Here is a 17,530-nt window from a genome sequence, read left to right as displayed (position 1 = left end):
TCTTCACGACAGTAAAACCCTAAGACACCTGTCTGTTTTTCAAAAGAAAAACCAGAGACAGGAGAGAGAAAGAGGTTTAGTCCTCATGGGCTCATACTGACATGGATAGGATATCTAGAAACACATCAGTAACTCAGTAGTGCGGGAAAAGAGAGGAGTCTGAGAAACTTACCAGTGTCTAGAATGCTTTAAGAGATGTATTTTTATTTATTATATATACAGTGTTCTGTCTGCATGTATCCCTGCAGGCCTGAAGAGGGCACCAGACCTCATTACAGATGGTTATGAGCCACCATGTGGTTGCTGGGCATTGAACTCAGGACCTTTGGAAGAACAGCCAGTGCTCTCTCTCAACTGCTGAGCCAATTCTCCAGCCCCACTTTAAGAGATTTGATGCTTCTAAGCCAGATGTAGAGGCACACGCTTTTGATCCCAGTACTCAATAGGCAAAGGTGGGCAAATCTCTATGAGTTCAAGGCCTCGTCTACATAGTGAGTTCCAGAAAAGCAAGGGCTACACTGAGAAACCCCTTCTCAAGAAAAAAAAGACTCAGAGAAATTTGACCCTTGGAATTCTCTTGTCAGTCACAGTGGCTTATGAAGTGCTCAGAATTAAACCCAAGGACTCTCCCACGTTAGACCATAAAGGATCTGTGGTAGAGCCCCTGCCTAGAATCCCCCAGTGAGGGGCTGGGGTGTGGCTCAGTGGTAGAGCCCCTGCCTAGAATCCCCTAGTGAGGGACTGGGGTGTGGCTCAGTGGTAGAGCACCTGCCTAGAATCCCCCAGTGAGGGGCTGGAGGGCATGGCTCAGTGGTAGGTCACCTGCCTAGTAGGCATAAGCTCTTGGGAACACCACGTATGTACAAACACACACACACACAATTACAACGCCGTTCGTTCATCCTCCCACTACACAAAGCCTTATAGTCTCCCAGGATTTTTTTTTTCTTAGACTGACCCTTTCGGTCTGTCCTTCCGCCTGATGAAGGACCTGTCCCACCTGATATCTCCATGAAGTCATCCAGGCTGGGCTGCAGTGGCGTCAGGTCTGGCTGGATCATGTCAGCATTGCCAACGTAAGCTGAAGGGACGATGGTGAGGTTGGAAGTGGCAGGCAGGGGAGACGGCTCAGCCCCTCTCCCCCTTCCCCTTTCTTTCCTCACCATCTTCTGGGGGTAGCTGCAGGGATGAGGGGCTGGGCTGTGTCATGGTGAAGAGTGTGTCGGATATATCGGACAAGAAGCAGTCGAGGTCCAGAAGCTGTCGAGCCCCGGGCTCCTCCTCGGAGCCTCCAAGCAGCACGGGCACCACGCTGGAGAAGAGCTGTTCGCACCATCGCTCTGGTGGCGGCCACCCACCTTCCACCTGGCAGGACACAGAGGTCACTGCCCTGCTCCTCCATGTTACCCCTGCCTGAGGATGAGGTGATTCCCCACCCTGGAGAGAAAGCCCTAAAAGACAGCACCTTGGAGGGCCTGGCTAAAAGGTCAAGTCATCCTATTGGCCCCTAACAACTCTAGGAAGAAGACCAGGATGGCCAGCCAATAGCCCTTCCTGCTCTCCAGGCTGTAGTTTGGCTTTTTATTTTATTTTATTTTTTTTAAAGATAGAGAGCCTCAGCCCGGCAGTCGAGGCACACAGCTTTAATCCTAGCACTTGGGAGGCAGAGACAGGAGGATTTCTGTGAACTCAAGGACAGCCTGGTCTACAGAGCGAGTTCCAGGACAGCCAAGGCTATTATACAAAAAAATCCTTGTCTCAAAAAGCAAATAAAAAAAGATAGAGTCTCACTATATAGCCCTAGTCGGCCTGGGACTCATTATGTAACCCAGGCTGCAAACCCACAAAGACCCAACAGCCTCAGCCTCCCAAGCGCTGGGATTAAAAGCATGCACCATCACATCTTGTTGGCTTTAATTTTTGGAGGCAGGGTGTCAGGTAGCCCAGGCTAGCCTGGACTCTCCGTGTAGCAGAGGATAGCCTTAAACTCCCTACCTTACCGCCTCTACCTCCTTAGCGGCAGCGCTGCTGGTGTGCACCCACGAGCCAAGTTTTAGTTGTTTTTCTTTTTGTTCGTGAAGACGGCCTCCAAGCTAGCTTCAGAGCTCCTGAACTGACCTTCAGTTTGCAATCCTCCTGCCTCTGCCTTAGCCTGGCTTTCCGTCTGCTGGTTTCTTCTGTCTGAAACTTCTGTCCTGTGGATGCTTTTCCCTTAGGCCTCCCACCATCTGCTAGCTTTTCTTTCCTTTCTTTTTTCTGTTTGTTTGTTTGTTTGTTTGTTTTGTTTGCTTGTCTTAAGGACTCCTCACTCTGCAGCCGACACTGGCGCTGGACTCATAATCTAACTCAGGCTGGCCTGGAACTCACGACAGTCCTTCCTAAGATCTTCCTAAGAAGAGAAAGTTGAAGTCATCAACAGCACCGCCTATTCCTCTCACACCCAGTTACCTCTCCCTTTTCTGTCCTGGTCAGCCAGGCAGCCATTTTCGATTTTCCAGTTTCCAACTTCCCAGGATGCCCTTCCTTGATGCCCAGCAAGGCTTACTGAACACTCACCTGCTTGGGAGCCAGAAGATCCCCTTCCCTGCTGGACTTACGGAGCTGTGGGGACACAAAATTGGACCCTGAATCCCTTCTCCCCACTGAGCCACGCCCCCTCCACCCGCATTTCCCCCCCTCCCCCCAGCCCGGTCCCTTCCCACCACCGGGGAGAGAAACTGGCCCTGGGGAGACCCTGTGGCTATCATGCTGAGACTTAAAGGGGTGGTTCGCGGATATAGGTTAGGGTGGGACCATGGGATTCCCCTCCAGGGCTCTTATAGGCCCCAAGCGGACGCTCTGCCCCTGCCAGTCCCACTGACCCGCTTCTTGTAGTAGATTCTCCACTTGTGGTATTCGCGCATCACCACCTCGATGCGCCGCTTCCAGTAATTGCCCTCCAGGACGACAGCCTGGGGGAGGGCAGATGTCAGGGCTCAGGGTGATGCTCTAAGTGGTTGGTCCTCCCAGATCCCATCTCACACCCAACCGCGGAGGGAACCTTAGGGTGGATAACCAGAGGGATGGGCAGTCCATCAACAGCTACCTCAGGTTTCCGGTGCTCATCTGCTTCAGACCCCTGCAGGGGTGTCACAAAGCCACACACTGGGCTCTTCCTCCGCTGCACATCTGAGGGAAGAGGGCCAGGTCAGAAGCACCCAGACCTCTCATCCTCCACCCTAGGAGACTGGAAGTCGAGCGACACACTTTATAACCCTGCCTGACCCTTTTCTTTTTGCTTTTCTTTTTAAGACATTGGTCCTTCGCTGGTCTCAACTCATTAGGTAGCTAAGGATGGCCTTGAACTCTTGATCCTTCTCTCTCAGCCTCCCAAGTGCACCACCATGCCAATTATATGCAGTGCTGGCGAGGGAACCCAGGGCTTCCTGCATTCTAGACAAGTTCACCACCCACGAAGCCAACTCTCCTCCCTCCCTCCCTCCCACTTTCACTCTCTCTCAGTCTGCACAAACTCTACTACTGAATCACGCCCCCACCTCTCACTGGGAGATTCTAAGCACGCCATTGCTGAGCCACACCCCATCTTCAACGGCTGGTTGGGAGCAAGTGTACGGAGAAAACATATCATCAGGTCTTGTATAAACTATTTTTTATTTTGACACATATTCTTGCTATTTATTATCGTTTGGGCTGGGATGACTATGTAGCTTAGGCTGTCATTAAACTCCTCCTCCTCCTCCTCCTCCTCCTCCTCCTCCTCCTCCTCCTCCTCCTCCTCCTCCTCCTCCTCCTCCTCTTCTTCTTGAGACAGGGTTTCTCTGTGTAGCTCCGTCTGTCCTGAAACTCACTCTGTAGGCCTGGATGGCCTCGAGTTCACAGCAATCACCTGCCTCTGCCTGCCTCTGCCTCCTGAGTGCTGGAATTAAAGGCCTGCACCACCACTTCCCAGCCTCTCAAACTCTTTATAAAAAGAAATTTTGGGGGTTTGGGGAATGGCTCAGTGGTTAAGAACACTGGCTGCTCTTCCAGAGGACCTGGGTTCAATTCCCAGCAACCACATTGCAGCTCACAAAGATCTGTAACTCCAGTTCCAGGGGATCTGGTGACCTCACATAGACATACATGCAGGCAAAACACCAATATATCTAAAAATAAACCTTAAAGATAAAAATATTTATTATTAAGATTATGCTGTCTTCATGTACATCTGCACAGTGGATCCCTTTACCAATGACTGTGTATTTAGATGCCATGGGGATGCTGGGAATTGAACTCAGGACCTCTGGAAATGCAACCAGCACTCTTAACCACTAAACCATCTCTTTAGACCATCCTCAAACTCTTGATCCTCCTCCTTCATCTCAGGTTCTTTTCTAACCCCCGCCCCCATTTTCCTTCCTTTCTTTACTCTAATGAATGAATTCTTGCTCCAAATTTTGCAGCTGTCACAGGTACCCACACCTCCCACACTTCTTCAGTCTGGAAACTCAGTATCTTCCCAGAAAGGCCCAGCTCCATCCTTCTCGCCCCCATGCATAGCCCCCACCTCCTCCACGAGCCCCAGGAGTTTTCTCCCTGATCTCCCGCCGCCTGCCTATCCCTGAATTTTCTTCCTACTGATATTCCAAAACTGCAAAGATGGGGCTGGAGAGATGGCTCAGAGGTTAAGAGCCCTGACTGCTCTTCCAGAGATCCTGAGTTCAATTCCCACAACCACATGGTGGCTCACAACCATCTGTAATGAGATCTGGTGCCCTCTTCTGGCATGAAAGCATACATGGAAGGAATGTTGTATACATAAAAAATTAATAAATCTTAAAAAAACAAAACAAAAACAAAACCTGCAAAGATTCCTTAGCACTTTCTGGCTTTCCGACAATCCACAGAGCAGCCATGCCAACTCAGCAGGATCCCTGACAGTTCATCCCCGGCCCCTCCTCTCCATCCTTTCTCACACACCCCGTAGCCTGAATCATTCCGTGCATGGACCTCCCTAACTCCAGCCACACACTCAGCCGGTCATCATTTCTGCTGCTATGGGTCTAGAACACTCCATAGCGCCCTATAGCCTCCAGACTCAGTTCGGAGGTTTCCAAACTCCCCCTGATCTGGCGCCCCCAACTTCCTGTCTCTGTCATGTATCCCCACCCATAGGCTCTTTTATTTATTTGGTTTAAGTGGTGGTTTGAAAGAGAATGGCCCCATAGGGAGTGGTGGTATTAGAAGAGGTGTGGCTTTGTTGGAGTGGCTGTGGCCTTACAGGAGGAAGTGTGTCACTGTGGAGGGTGGACTTTGAGGTCTCCTACGCTCAAGCTATGCTTAGTGTAGCACACAGTTGCTTCTGCTGCTTGCAGATGTGGATTTAGAACTCTCAGCTCCTCTCCAGCACCATGTCTGCCTGTATGCCACCATGCCACCTGACGTGAGCATAATAGACTCAACATCTGGAATTTTAAGTCAGCCCCAATTAAATGTTTCCCTTTATAAGAGTTGCCATGGTCATGGTGTTTCTTCACAACAATAAAACGCTAAGACAGTTGTGAAAGAGATCCTTATATAGTTCAGGATTGCCTCACACTTGTGATCCTCCTGCCTTAGCTTCTTGAGTGCCAATTACTGACATGAGCCATGCCCCCAGGCTCCTCTCTAGTCTTATTCTATAGGGAACATCTTCCTCCAGGTCTTCCTGTGATTTCTTCTTCCCATGCTACACATTGCCAGTTATTTCTTTTCAGGGTCTATTGATTCAGCAGGCATTTCATAACGGACAGTGCTGCAATGTCATGTGACTCAGTGGGAGAGCCCCTGCCTAGAATCCCCCAGTGAGGGACTGGGGTGTGGCTCAGTGGTAGAGCCCCTGCCTAGAATCCATCAGTGAGGGGCTGGGGTGTGGCTCAGTGGTAGAGCCCCTGCCTAGAATCCCCCAGTGAGGGGCTGGGGTGTGGCTCAGTGGTAGAGCCCCTGCCTAGAATCCCCCAGTGAGGGACTGGAAATGTGGCTCAGTGGTAGAGCTCCTGCCTAGAATCCCCCAGGGAGGGACTGGAAATGTGGCTCAGTGGTAGAGCCCCTGCCTAGAATCCCCCAGGGAGGGACTGGAAATGTGGCTCAGTGGTATATAGTGCTTGACTAGTGTATGTGAGGCCCTGGGTTCCAGCCCCAGAATCACAAAGAGCAACAAGGAGGGAAAGAAAGAGGAAGAGAGAGAACCTAGAAACTCCAAACCAAGGAGATGGCAGGTGCCTGCTTTCAGCACTTGGAAAGTGGAAGCAGAAGGATCAAAATGTCAAGATTATTCTTTGTGAGTCTGAGTTCAAATTAGCTTGGACTAGAAGAGATCCAACAAAAGAGAAGGAGGAAGAAGACAAAGGGATGGACCCTCGGGTGTGTAGATTACCAGGGTCCTAGAACAAGGAAGTCTTCCAGAGTATTCTCCCTCCTGGCTTCCCAGATGAGGACACAAACACCAGGAAAGCTTGTCTAGGAGCGATTGGACCCTGCCTGTCTCCTCCCCCGCTCAGAGACCCTGTGTTCTGCACACAGGGCTGTGTTGGGTTTCATTTAACACCAATCATATCCTAAATGCATTTGCTCTGCCACTGCACCTCGCCCCAAGCCACTCCCTTCGGGGATTCTGTGCTTTTTCCTTCATTTACCAACCCTTCGTACCTTTGCTGGGGGCCAATGCCGGGATGAGAGGCTCAGGGAAAAGTCAGGGCTGCTCACAGCAGCACAGATAAGGAAAATAAATAAACCTGGGATAGATAAGGTAAAGTGGAAAGTCCCTCCTGTCCATGGAGAGCTGCAAAGTGCCCTGGCAGCGCTGAGGAGAAACCAAGAGTCTTTGGGAACGTCGAAGACGAGTGGTGGACGCGGAAGGAAGTGCCTCCAAGATGAAGATAGGGACCTGTGGAGGAGCTGTAGCGCCCCCTGATGGGTGAGATGGGAATGGCACTTTCTGCAGGGATGGAAGCCAGGCTTCCTCCACAAGCCTTTGTCCTTTTGTCCCCCACTAAGGATTGAATTTAGAGCCTCTACCACTGAGCTACATCCACAACTTTGCTACTATTATGATGTTTTAGATTTTTTTGTTTTGTTTTGTTTTTCGCGACAGGGTTTCTCTTTGTAACAGTCTTGACTGTCCTGGAACTCTCTCTTGTAGACCAGGCTGGCCTCAAACTCACAGAGATCCATCTGCCTCTGCCTCCCAAGTGCTGAAACTAAAGGCGTGAGCCACCACTGCCCGGCTCAATGTTTTAGATTCTTATTACATTTTTTTTTATTTTGTATGCTAAGAAGGCACACATGTAGAAGTCAGAAAAGGACTTTCTGGAGTTGGTTGTCTCCTTCCACTTTCATATGGGTCCAGGGAACCCAATTCAGATCATCAGCCTCAGTGGGGAAAACCCCTTTATCCACCAAGTCATTTTTCCTGCTCTCTTTTATATAGTTTTTTGTTGTTGTTGTTTTTATACAGTCATCCTGTGCAGTTCAGATGGAACTTAGCTGGTCATCCTCCTGCCTCAGTCTCTAATGTAGTTGAAATTACAGACCTACATCATTACAATAACCTCTTAAGGAACTTAAAAATCTTTTAAAGGTTTATCTATTTTATTTTACATGTATGAATGTCTCTGTGTGTGTGTGTGTGTGTGTGTGTGTGTGTGTGTGTGTGCGCGCGCGAGCACACGTGCCTGGCTCCTGTGGAGGTCAGAGTGTTTCCCCTGTATGTATGCATGTGTGTCTAGTAGTTGTGGAGGGCAGAAAAGGGCATCAGATCCTCTGAAACTGGAGTTGTAGATAGTTGGGAGTCACTGTGTGGGTAGTAGAAACCAAACCGAAGTGCTTTACAAAAGCAGCAAGTTCTCTTAACCACTAATCCATCTCTTCAGCCCCCAGAACCTAAAGAGGGGATGAAGCCATGCACACCTGGATTTCCAGCTCCCTAATTTTTCAAATTTATTTATTGATTGTAATATTGAATATTGAACCTAGGGCCTCTTGTATACTTTGCAAGTGTGATACTGCTAAACCCTGCCAACCACACACCCCAGCCCCTCTCTGGGGATTCTAAGCAGGTGTTCTACCACTGAGTGACACCCCAACCCCTCACTGGGGGATTCTAGGCAGGGGCTCTACCACTGAGCCACACCCCAACCCTTTATTGGGGGATTCTAGGCAGGTACTCTACCACTGAGCCATACCCAACCATTGGTAATAAGATCTGGTGCCCTCTTCTGGCCTGCAGACACACATGCATAATAAATAAATTAGAAGAAGAGGAGATGGAAGAAGAGGAGGAGAGAGAAAGGAAAGAGAAAGGTGTGGTGCTCCTCCGTTCTGCCAGCACTCAGGAGGCTGAGAAAGGAAGAAGTTCAGGAGTTCAAGGTCACCCTTGGTTACACACTGAATTCAAGTCAAACCCGGGGGGTACATGAGACCCTGCTTTTTTGTTTGTTTGTTGTTTCTTTGAGATAGGGTTTGCTGTAGCTTTGGAGCCTGTCCTGGAACTAGCTCATGTAGACCAGGCTGGCCTCAATCTCACAGAGATCCACCTGCCTCTGCCTCCCGCTGGGTTTAAAGGTGTCCGCCACCACCGCCCAGCTAAGCCTCATCTTTGTTTGTGGCAAAGAGATAGAATAACAGCTAAGGTAGGACCTTCACCTTTACATACACATGTACACCTGCATAGACACACAGAAAGAAATAGAGGGAGGGAGGGGGAAGGAAGGGAGCAGAGGAAAGGATGAATTAGCTTCTGCGGCGCCAACAGTGTATGTGTGCCCATCTAGTTTCAGCATGAAAAGAGAATACCGAGGTGGGGAGAGTCCGCCCTCCTCCACCCTGGCTTCACAGCTTCCTAATTCACCCAGAGCCCACCAGATAACTTCGCGGAAACACCACACGGAGAATTGGCTCAGCAGTTAAGAGAGAGCACTGGCTTCCAGAGGTCCTGAGTTCAATTTCCAGCAACCACATGGTGGCTCACAACCATCTGTAGTGAGGTCTGGTGCCCTCTTCTGGCCTTCGGGCATACACAAAGACAGAATATTGTATATATAATAAACAAATAAATAAAAAAGAAAATGACCTTTGGGCCAGGTGGTTGTGGCAAATGCCTTTAATCCCACCACTCGGGAGGCAGAGGCAGGTGGATTTCTGTGAGTTCGAACAAGAGTTAGTTCCAGGACAGGCTACAGAGAAACCCTGTCTCAAAAAACTAAAAAAAAAAAAGTACCCTTTGGCACATGTTCCTCAAGAAGGCCAGGAGGATGCCCAAGGGTTTTCGCACTGAGGGCTCGCTCTCCCTACAATGCTGCAGGAGCTGGCTCTGGGTTCTAGGAATGGAGCCCTCTGGCTTGAAGGAACCCTCCTAACCCCAAGGGACCCACGGTGCCCACTCACACTGAATGTACCAGGCCCTCCAGATGGCATTGTTGAGGCGGATCTTGTCCCGGCACAGCAATTTGAGGCCTTTGAAGTTCTTCCACTTGGGAGAAACCAGCTTGCCACTATTGGAGAGGGAGAGAGAGAGATCAGAGTGGCGGCAGGGAGAGAGAAGATGGAAACATTTCAACAGCAGCCATCTAACAGTGGCTGGAATGTCCCCAGAATCCCCAAATCCTGTCTATAATCTAATAGGCTTGGAATTCCTTCCCTGCAGTCAAACCTTACAAATAGCCATCCAGACCCCACTCTGTATCTATTGGTTATCTCCTCCCACCCAAAGGACCCCACTCTGTATCTATTGGTTATCTCCTCCCACCCAAAGGCAGGTGCTTCTTACCAACTGTCTTCAGAGTAACGCTATCCATTGGCCTCAAGGGGGAGAGTTTTCACATCTAGCGTGTGCGTGCGTGTGTGTGTGTGCGCAGGCGCGTTCGTGCGCACGTGTAGAAGGGGAAAGAGGTTTTTTTTTATATTTATTTATTATGTATACAATATTCCGTCTGTGTGTATGCCTGCAGGCCAGAAGAGGGCACCAGACCCTATTACAGATGGCTGTGAGCCACCATGTGGTTGCTGGGAATTGAACTCAGGACCTTTGGAAGAGCAGGCAATGCTCTTAACCTCTGAGCCATCTCTCCAGCCCGGTTTTCTTTTTTTAAAGATTTGCTTTTATTTTCTGTGCAATGGTGTCTTGCCTGTACATTTGTCTGTGTGAGGTTGTCAAATTTCCTGGAACTGGAACCATGTAGGTGCTGGGAATTGAACCTGGGTCCCTGGAAGAGCAGGCAGTGTTCTTGCCCACTAAGTCATCGCTCCAGCCCAAGAATCTCTCTCCCTCCCTCCCTCCCTCCCTCTCTCTCTCTCTCTCTCTCTCTCTCTCTCTCTCTCTCTCTCTCTCCCCCCTCTCTCTCTCCCTCCCTCCTTTCCTCCCTACCCCCTCTCTCTCCCTCCCTCCCTCCCCCTCTCTCTCTCCCTCCCTCCCTCCCTCCCCCCCTCTCTCTCCCCCCATCTGTCTCTGTCTCTGTCTCTCTCTCCTGTCTTGGAACTCTCTCTTTAGACCAAGCTGAGTTACCCCTGATTACTCCTGAGGTAATCTCAAGTTTACAGAGCCCCTGTCCATTTACAGTGAAATGCCATTATCTCTCCTCTCTCTTCAAGACAGGGTTTCTCTATGGCTGTCCTGGAACGTGCTCATAGACCAGGCTGCCTGCCTCTGCCTCCTGAGTGCTGGAATTACCACCACTGCCCAGCAGCCCGACAATTTCTGTAGATAGTCCAGGCTGGCCTTGAATTAGAAATTACGTTGCCTCCTGGTCAGAGAGACACTAAATACCCCACCCCTCCCTGAGGAAAACTCTAGAGGCCACACCCCTCCATGAAGAGGACTCTAGAAGCCCCACCCCTCCATGAGGAAGACTCTAGAAGCCCCACCCCTCCCTGAGGAGGACTCTAGAGACCCCACCCCTCCCTGAGGAGGACTCTAGAGGCCCCACTCCTCTCCGAGGAGGACTCTAGAGGCCCCACCCCTCCCTGAGGAGGATTCTAGAGACCCCCACCCCTCCTTGAGGAGGACTTTAGAGGCCCCACCTCTCCCTGAGGAGGACTCTAGAGACCCCATCCCTCCCTGAGGAAGACTCTAGAGGCCCCACCCCTCTCCGAGGAGGACTCTAGAGGCTCCTCCCCTCCCCGAGGAGCACTCTTGAAGACCCATCCCTCCATGAGGAGGAGTCTAGAGGCCCCACCCCTCCCTGAGGATTCTAAAGACCTCATCCCTCCTTGAGGAGGACTCTAGAGGCTCCACGCCTCCCTGAGGAGGACTCTAGAGGCCCCACCCCTCCCTGAGGAGGATTCTAGAGACCCCACCCCTCCCTGAGGAGGACTCTAGAGGCCCCACCTCTCCCTGAGGAGGACTCTAGAAGCCCCACCCCTCCATAAGGAAGACTCTAGAAGCCCCACCCCTCCCTGAGGAGGACTCTAGAGACCCCACCTCTCCCTGAGGAGGACTCTAGAGGCCCCACCCCTCCCTGAGGAAGACTCTAGAGACCCCACCTCTCCCTGTAGAGGACTCTAGAGGCCCCACCAATAAGAATCTATAGGCAGTTGGCAGCTGCTGGGAGAGGGTGAGACGGTCTCTGAAGCTGTAAAGACACTGGTAGGAAGCCCATACTCCTATAAATAACCCTTCAGTCATGAAGCTATAGCCACCCTAAACCCTCTAGATATCAACAGGAAAAGGCATGAGGGCCAGTTAGACAGCTCAGCAGGTAAGGAGGTAAGGGTGCTTGCTGTCAAGCCTGGTGACCTGAGTTTGATCCCGCATGGTGGAGGGCTGTAGAACAGACCCCAACAAGTTGCCCTATGACCACCATGCCAAGGCATTCACTCCCCAAGCACACACACAATAGTTATTTAAGATTGTAAGACATGACGCCAGGCAGTGATGCACGCCTTTAATCCCAGCACTTGGGAGGCAGAGGCAGGTGGATCTCTGAGTTCGAGGCCAGCCTGGGCTATAGAGTGAGTGCCAGGACAGCCATGGCTACACAGGGAATCCCTCTCCATAAAAGTAAGACATGAAAATAGAAGGGAACTATAAGAAGAGGAAGGCTGTGAGTTGCAGTGGGTGAGGACAGGAGGGTGTAATCCAAATACACGTGTATAAAATGCTATAGAGATGTATAATTAATGCATAATGGTGTATAATTAATATAGGCTAATAAAAAGCTTTTTTAAAAACCAAGAAATCCTTCTGCCTCAGCATCCTCAGTACTGCAGTGATAGGAGGTGTGCTCCATCATGAAAGGCTCTCATATCTCTCCCCTTCTTTTGTCTTTGAGAGGGGTTTCCTAGTCTTCAGATAGCAGAGAGTAAGTCTCGAGTGTGTAATCTTGGGCTCAATACATAGCCAAGGCTGGCCTTGAACTCCTGATCCTCCTGCCTCTGCCTTCAGAGTGCTGGGATTACAAGTGTGCATTACCGTGTCCAGCTTCTCATACCCATTTTTTTTGCATTTTATTTATTTGACTTTTTGAGACAGGGTTTCTCTGTAGCTTTGGGTTCCTGTCCTGGAACTGTAGACCAGGCTGGCTTCGAACTCACAGAGATCTACCTGCCTCTGCCTCCCAGGTGCTGGGATTAAAGGCGTGCGCCACCACCGCCTGGCTTTCATAACCATTTCTTACATCTTATTTTAAAATATATAATTTTAAAATATATAATTTATTTTGATATTTATTTTATGTGTATGAGTGTCTACCTATGCCACTTGCATGCCTGGTGCCCACAAGGCCCTGAAGATGGCATCAGATTCCCTGGGACTGGAGTTACAGATAACTATGAGCTACCATGTGGGTTCCGGGAACCAAACCTGGATCCTCTGAAAGATCAGTGAATCCTCCAAATCAACCAAGCCATCTCTCTAGCTCCAAATATCCACTTCTGAGGGATAGGATGAAATGGTCTTCCTGACAGTCAGGGAAAAAAAGAGTCATTCCCAAAAGGACATAGTAAGGATGTAGCCCCGGCTGGCCTAGAACTCATTATGTAGACCAGGCTGGCCTTGAACTCACAGAGATGTGTCTGCTTCTGCCTCCTGAGTGATGAGATTTATTGTGTGTATCACCATGCCTCGCTTCCAGTCCGTTTTTGCTTGCCAGTCTCACGGGCTCCCATAGGTCTGTCCATAAGAGACTTAGGGGAAGAAGGACAGTTTGCTTGGATAAGAAGGAAGTACCCGTGTGCCCACAGGACATGTGTAGCCATACAGAGGAAGCAGAAAGCCATGCCTTTCTCCCAGTAGCATAATGGAAAGAATCATTTGGTCAAAGGAAGACAGCACGGAAACCGAATCTTAATCTTGACCTTAACCTAGGGATTCACAGAGCACACAGTGGGAAGGAGTTGAACATAGGTAATGACCTCAGCTCCAAAGGTCCCTCTGAGAACAGGCCACATTATCACCGCCTGGAAGCTGACCCAAGAGGCCAAGATGAAGATGATAAAGATCTTGGACACCTCCCCACCTCACCCTTATCCCTTCCTACCTTCCTTCTTCATTGTCTATAAGCCAAGCTTGCATCCAAGCCACTCTGATCTATCTTTTCACTTCTTGCTCAGGGAGGCCCCTAAGAGTTAGCCTTCCAGGGACCGGAGAGATGGCTCAGTGGTTAAGAGCACTAGCTGCTCTTCCAGTGGTCCTGAGTTCAATTCCCAGCAACCACATGGTGGCTGACAACCATCTGTAATGAGATCTGGTACCTTCTTCTGGCATGTGGACATACATGGAGGCAGAATGTTGTATACAAAATAAATAAATAAATCTTAAAAAAAGAGAGATCTAGTGCCCTCTTCTGTCATGCATGCATGCATGTAGGCAGAACACTGTATATAATAAATAAATGAATCTTTTATATTAAAAAAAGAATTAGCCTTTCAGAAAGGCGGGCTGGGATTGGGGGTATGGCTCTGCCATAGAGGACTTTCTAGAATCCCCCAGTGAGAGGCTGGGGATGTGGGTCAGTGACCGAGAGCTTGCCTAGGATTTGGACAAGACCTGAATTCCATCCTCAGAACAATATATGCACACAAAAAGTCGGGTCTACTCTCCTGGTGGCTCCCCTCATGATCTGGGTAAGCGGTGGGTAGATGGCCACCTGATTCCTTTTTTCTTTCTTCCTGTACCACCCTGAGTACATGGGTCATTGGGCCTCCTCTCCTTTCTGGTCTCTAAGCTCCAGTGTTTGTTTTAGGTTAATGGTGGCTGCCAGGGTGTGGGATGTGGGGTGGAGGGGTTGCCACCTCAGAACACAACAGGCTTCATTACCCAAATAGGCTACCCCTAGCCTGATGGCTGGCCCCCTACCTCCCAGAGCTAGATAAATACCATCTGTCCAGTAAGGCAACACGGTAAGGGTGGATTCTTCCTGGGGCAGCTTCTTTGGGGGTGTGGGGTGAATGGGGGACACTCCTGAGTTTGTGGCCCCTGTCTGTAACCCAGCAACCGTTAGGTTTTGCTCAGCCAGGGTCCTACCCCAGCCTTCTGCTGTCCGGCCTCCAGCTCCCTCAGAGGGTTGGTCGCCTAGGCTGAGGGCGATGAGTCCGTGATAAGATCAAGCCAAAAGGAAAGGATTTGGTTGGATGCATGTGAGGGGAAGAGACTGGTCTGGTTAAAAAAAAAAATTCTAGGGCCAAGGTTCAAAAGCTGCGAGTAATGGGGGAAAACCAGAAAACCTCAAGGGGGTGTGGTGGAGAGAGGGAAGGGAGGGGTAGGCTTGTGGAGACCAGAGGACCATCTTAAATATGGCTCCTCAGATGCTCTCCACCTTGGGGTTTTGTTGTTGTTTGCTGAGACAGTTTCTCTGCATAGCCCTGGCTGTCCTGGAATTCACTCTGTAGACCAGCCTGGCCTCGAACTCTCAGAGATCTGTCTGTCTCTGCTTCTTGAGTGCCAACACTGCCCGGCTCCACCTTAGTTTTTGAGACATTCTTATTGACCTGGAACTCACCCACCAAGTAAGCAAAGCCGATCGACCTTGGAGCCACAAGCATCCATCTGTCTCTGTGCTCAGGACAGCAAGTGCACACTGGCAAGCCGGGCTCTTTTCTCTGTGGGTTCTGGGGATTGGATTCAGGGCCCCACGCTCCCAAGGCAAACACTTTACCAACAGAGCTACTTCCACAGTTCCTCAGTTTGTTTAATACAGGAGACTCGCTATGCATCCCAGGCTGGTCTGGATTCTCATCCTCCTGCCTCAGCCAGGCAGTGTTGGGATGACAGACCCGTGCGTGTCAGCACTCCCTAGACAAGAACCTTCTTGAAAGTTTTACAGCTGTCCTCCCTGGGGCTTCCACCCACAGAACCAGGGAACACAGTGTGCCAGAAGTTCCTTGGCGAGGGTGAAGCACGCAAGCTTGTGCGGGCGCCCTTTTCTCTGTCTAACTGACCAGATCCACCCACCACTGGACCCTCTGCCTGCTTGCCCCAGCCGCATCTCTCTAGCTGCTTTCTGGAGAGTCTCACTCTCTGAAATTTTGAAATACCCTTTGCTTCAGAGAACCCCTATCACGGGAGGGGGGGTTATCTTTGGAAGTCTTTCTTTCTTCCTTTCTTTTATTCTTTCTTCCTTCCCTTCTTTCTTTCTTTCCCTCTCTCTTTCTTTTTCTCTTTCTTTCTTTCCTTCTTTGAGACAGGATCTCTTTATTTATTTGAGACATGTATCTTGAGCTATCCCCGAACCTTAAATTCCCATGCAGCAGAGGCTAACCCTGACCTCCTGACCTTCCTTTCTCAGTCTGAATTCTGGGATTCCAGGCATGCTCAACCACGAATGTTTTTGAGCTTGAGCATGGGGTGTTTACTTTTGTTTTGGTTTTAATTTCTTATTACTGGGAGGGATGTGCATGGCCGGCAGGCGGGTGGAGGTCAGAGGACAGCTTTATGGAGTCCGTGCTCTCCAGCCACTTTGATGCTGCAAATACCGTCACTCGCAGAGTTAATCTCCCAGCCTGTATTCTGTGTTTTCCTTCACCAAAGGTGCAGAACCAAAGACTCCTGTGTACTTGGCCTCCCCTACCCTTGGTGTTTAGAACCCCATTTGAGAGAATTTAATGTCCTGGCTCCTTGGGAAGGAAACGCTGTGCTCTCTACCCTCGCCTCTGAAGGTGCAGTTCTGGGAATGTGTTCTGTCCCTCCGAGTACGATTTCCCTGTAATCTCTCCTGCTCATAATCTGACTTGGGAGGCCCAGCAAGCCAGCCTTGAGTACTGTGTAGACAAAGCAGGAAGCTCGAGTTGGGAGTGGTTAGGAAATGGGAGACCCTTTGGGGGAACCTGGGAACCCTAGGCTTCTTTTGGGGTTCTCATTATAGGCTTCTCATGCCTGTAATTCCAGATCTTGGGGAGGCCAGCTTCTGCTATATAGTGAGTTCCAGGCTAGCTATCAAACCCTGTCTCAACAAAAGAGGGAGGGGGAAGGATATCCCCCTCTTCCCCATGTAACCCCAATAATTGGGAATCTTTGATAGATAAAGCACTGTCCCAGTGTGAGCTGCATCTGGTGGTATTCTGAGACCTTAAATGCCCTCTTCCCGGGGAGTCTCATGATGTCCAAGGGCGGGGGAGGGGGAATGGGACAAGGAATTTGAACTTTCCACATTGGTCTCAGCGCCCTGAACTATCAGGTTGCAACATGGCCTGGGCTTGAGGCCAGAACATGTGGGCCAAGGTTACACTGCCTCCAGCCAATGGGGTCTCGCAGCTCCGCCACCACGCGGTAGACCACGCTCTTCCGCAAACCCCACCCCTGCTCTAGGTCCCTCATGGGGCTAGCTGCAGGTGCGGGTCTACGGCCAGCGGACAGCGGTTCTACGAAAGGGAGGAGGTTGGCTGAAGAAGAGTGATATTTACAGAGAGGAAAGATCAAGGCCGGCCGATCCCCCTTTCTCGCCGATTGTTTTCGGTTGATAATTTATCCTGGTCCCTCTCCTCCCGGGAACTTTGCTCCAGGGCACTGGGCCAGGACCCCAGTTCGCTCCCTCCTCTGGGACATGTAGGTGGGGCTGGAGCTGGGTGCGGCCCCGGAGCTCTGACCCGTAGCAGGGGGTTCCTTGCTGCGTTAGTTTCCCACAGATACCTGGTTCGGGGCGACCAGGCTTCCCCAGTCTCGATGCAAGGCGGACTGCAGCACCCCCTGCTGGCTCTGGGCGGGTCCCGCGCACCCTCTTCCCGCTAACCTTGACATAGCGTTCTAAATCAGGCGTGGTGGCTCAAGCTTGTAATCCCGGTATTTGGGAGGCTGAGAAAGGAGTCTAGCCTGGGTTACCTAGCTCCACGCCAACCCAACCTGAACTTCAGAGTGAGACTGTCTCACCAAGCTAAATCAAACCAAACAGAAGATGTACGGGCAATCGGGAAGTGGACAAGAAACTGTTTCCATAAGAGTTGACACTGGCTAGGAGGGCGATAACCAGAGAACTGCAGTGTGGAGGGAAGTGAGTGGGACTTTTCGGGGACTGCTGGGGATAGATGAAACAGTCCTGGAGTCACACGAATGGAGGGAGGGAGTGCAAGGGATGGCTCATAGTTT

The 17,530-nt window shown here is 50.5% G+C and overlaps 1 protein-coding gene across 10 annotated transcripts in view; it reads right to left on the bottom strand.

The window, feature by feature from the left end:
* Positions 1–17,530, bottom strand: part of Mlxipl (MLX interacting protein like) — a 51,945-nt gene that overhangs the window by 13,004 nt on the left and 21,411 nt on the right. For 4 of the 10 annotated variants that reach the window (XM_038344834.2, XM_038344825.1, XM_038344827.1 and 1 more), the window contains exons 2-7: positions 9,403–9,509; positions 3,086–3,168; positions 2,862–2,951; positions 2,557–2,601; positions 1,164–1,365; positions 959–1,081 (exon numbers count right to left, since the gene is read on the bottom strand). In XM_038344834.2, the coding sequence (XP_038200762.1) occupies positions 959–1,081; positions 1,164–1,365; positions 2,557–2,601; positions 2,862–2,903 (412 nt within the window). In that variant the 5' untranslated portion in view covers positions 2,904–2,951; positions 3,086–3,168; positions 9,403–9,509. Of the gene's footprint in view, positions 1–958; positions 1,082–1,163; positions 1,366–2,556; positions 2,602–2,861; positions 2,952–3,085; positions 3,227–9,402; positions 9,510–13,016; positions 13,138–17,530 lie in introns of all 10 variants that reach the window. The other 6 variants (XM_042055871.1, XM_038344826.1, XM_038344829.1 and 3 more) reach the window with 3 other exon arrangements.

Source organism: Arvicola amphibius, chromosome 10 (genome assembly GCF_903992535.2).
Source record: "Arvicola amphibius chromosome 10, mArvAmp1.2, whole genome shotgun sequence".
Classification (NCBI taxonomy): domain Eukaryota; kingdom Metazoa; phylum Chordata; class Mammalia; order Rodentia; family Cricetidae; genus Arvicola; species Arvicola amphibius.
Note: the sequence above shows the minus strand (reverse complement) of the source record. Positions and strands in the feature narration are given on the sequence as shown.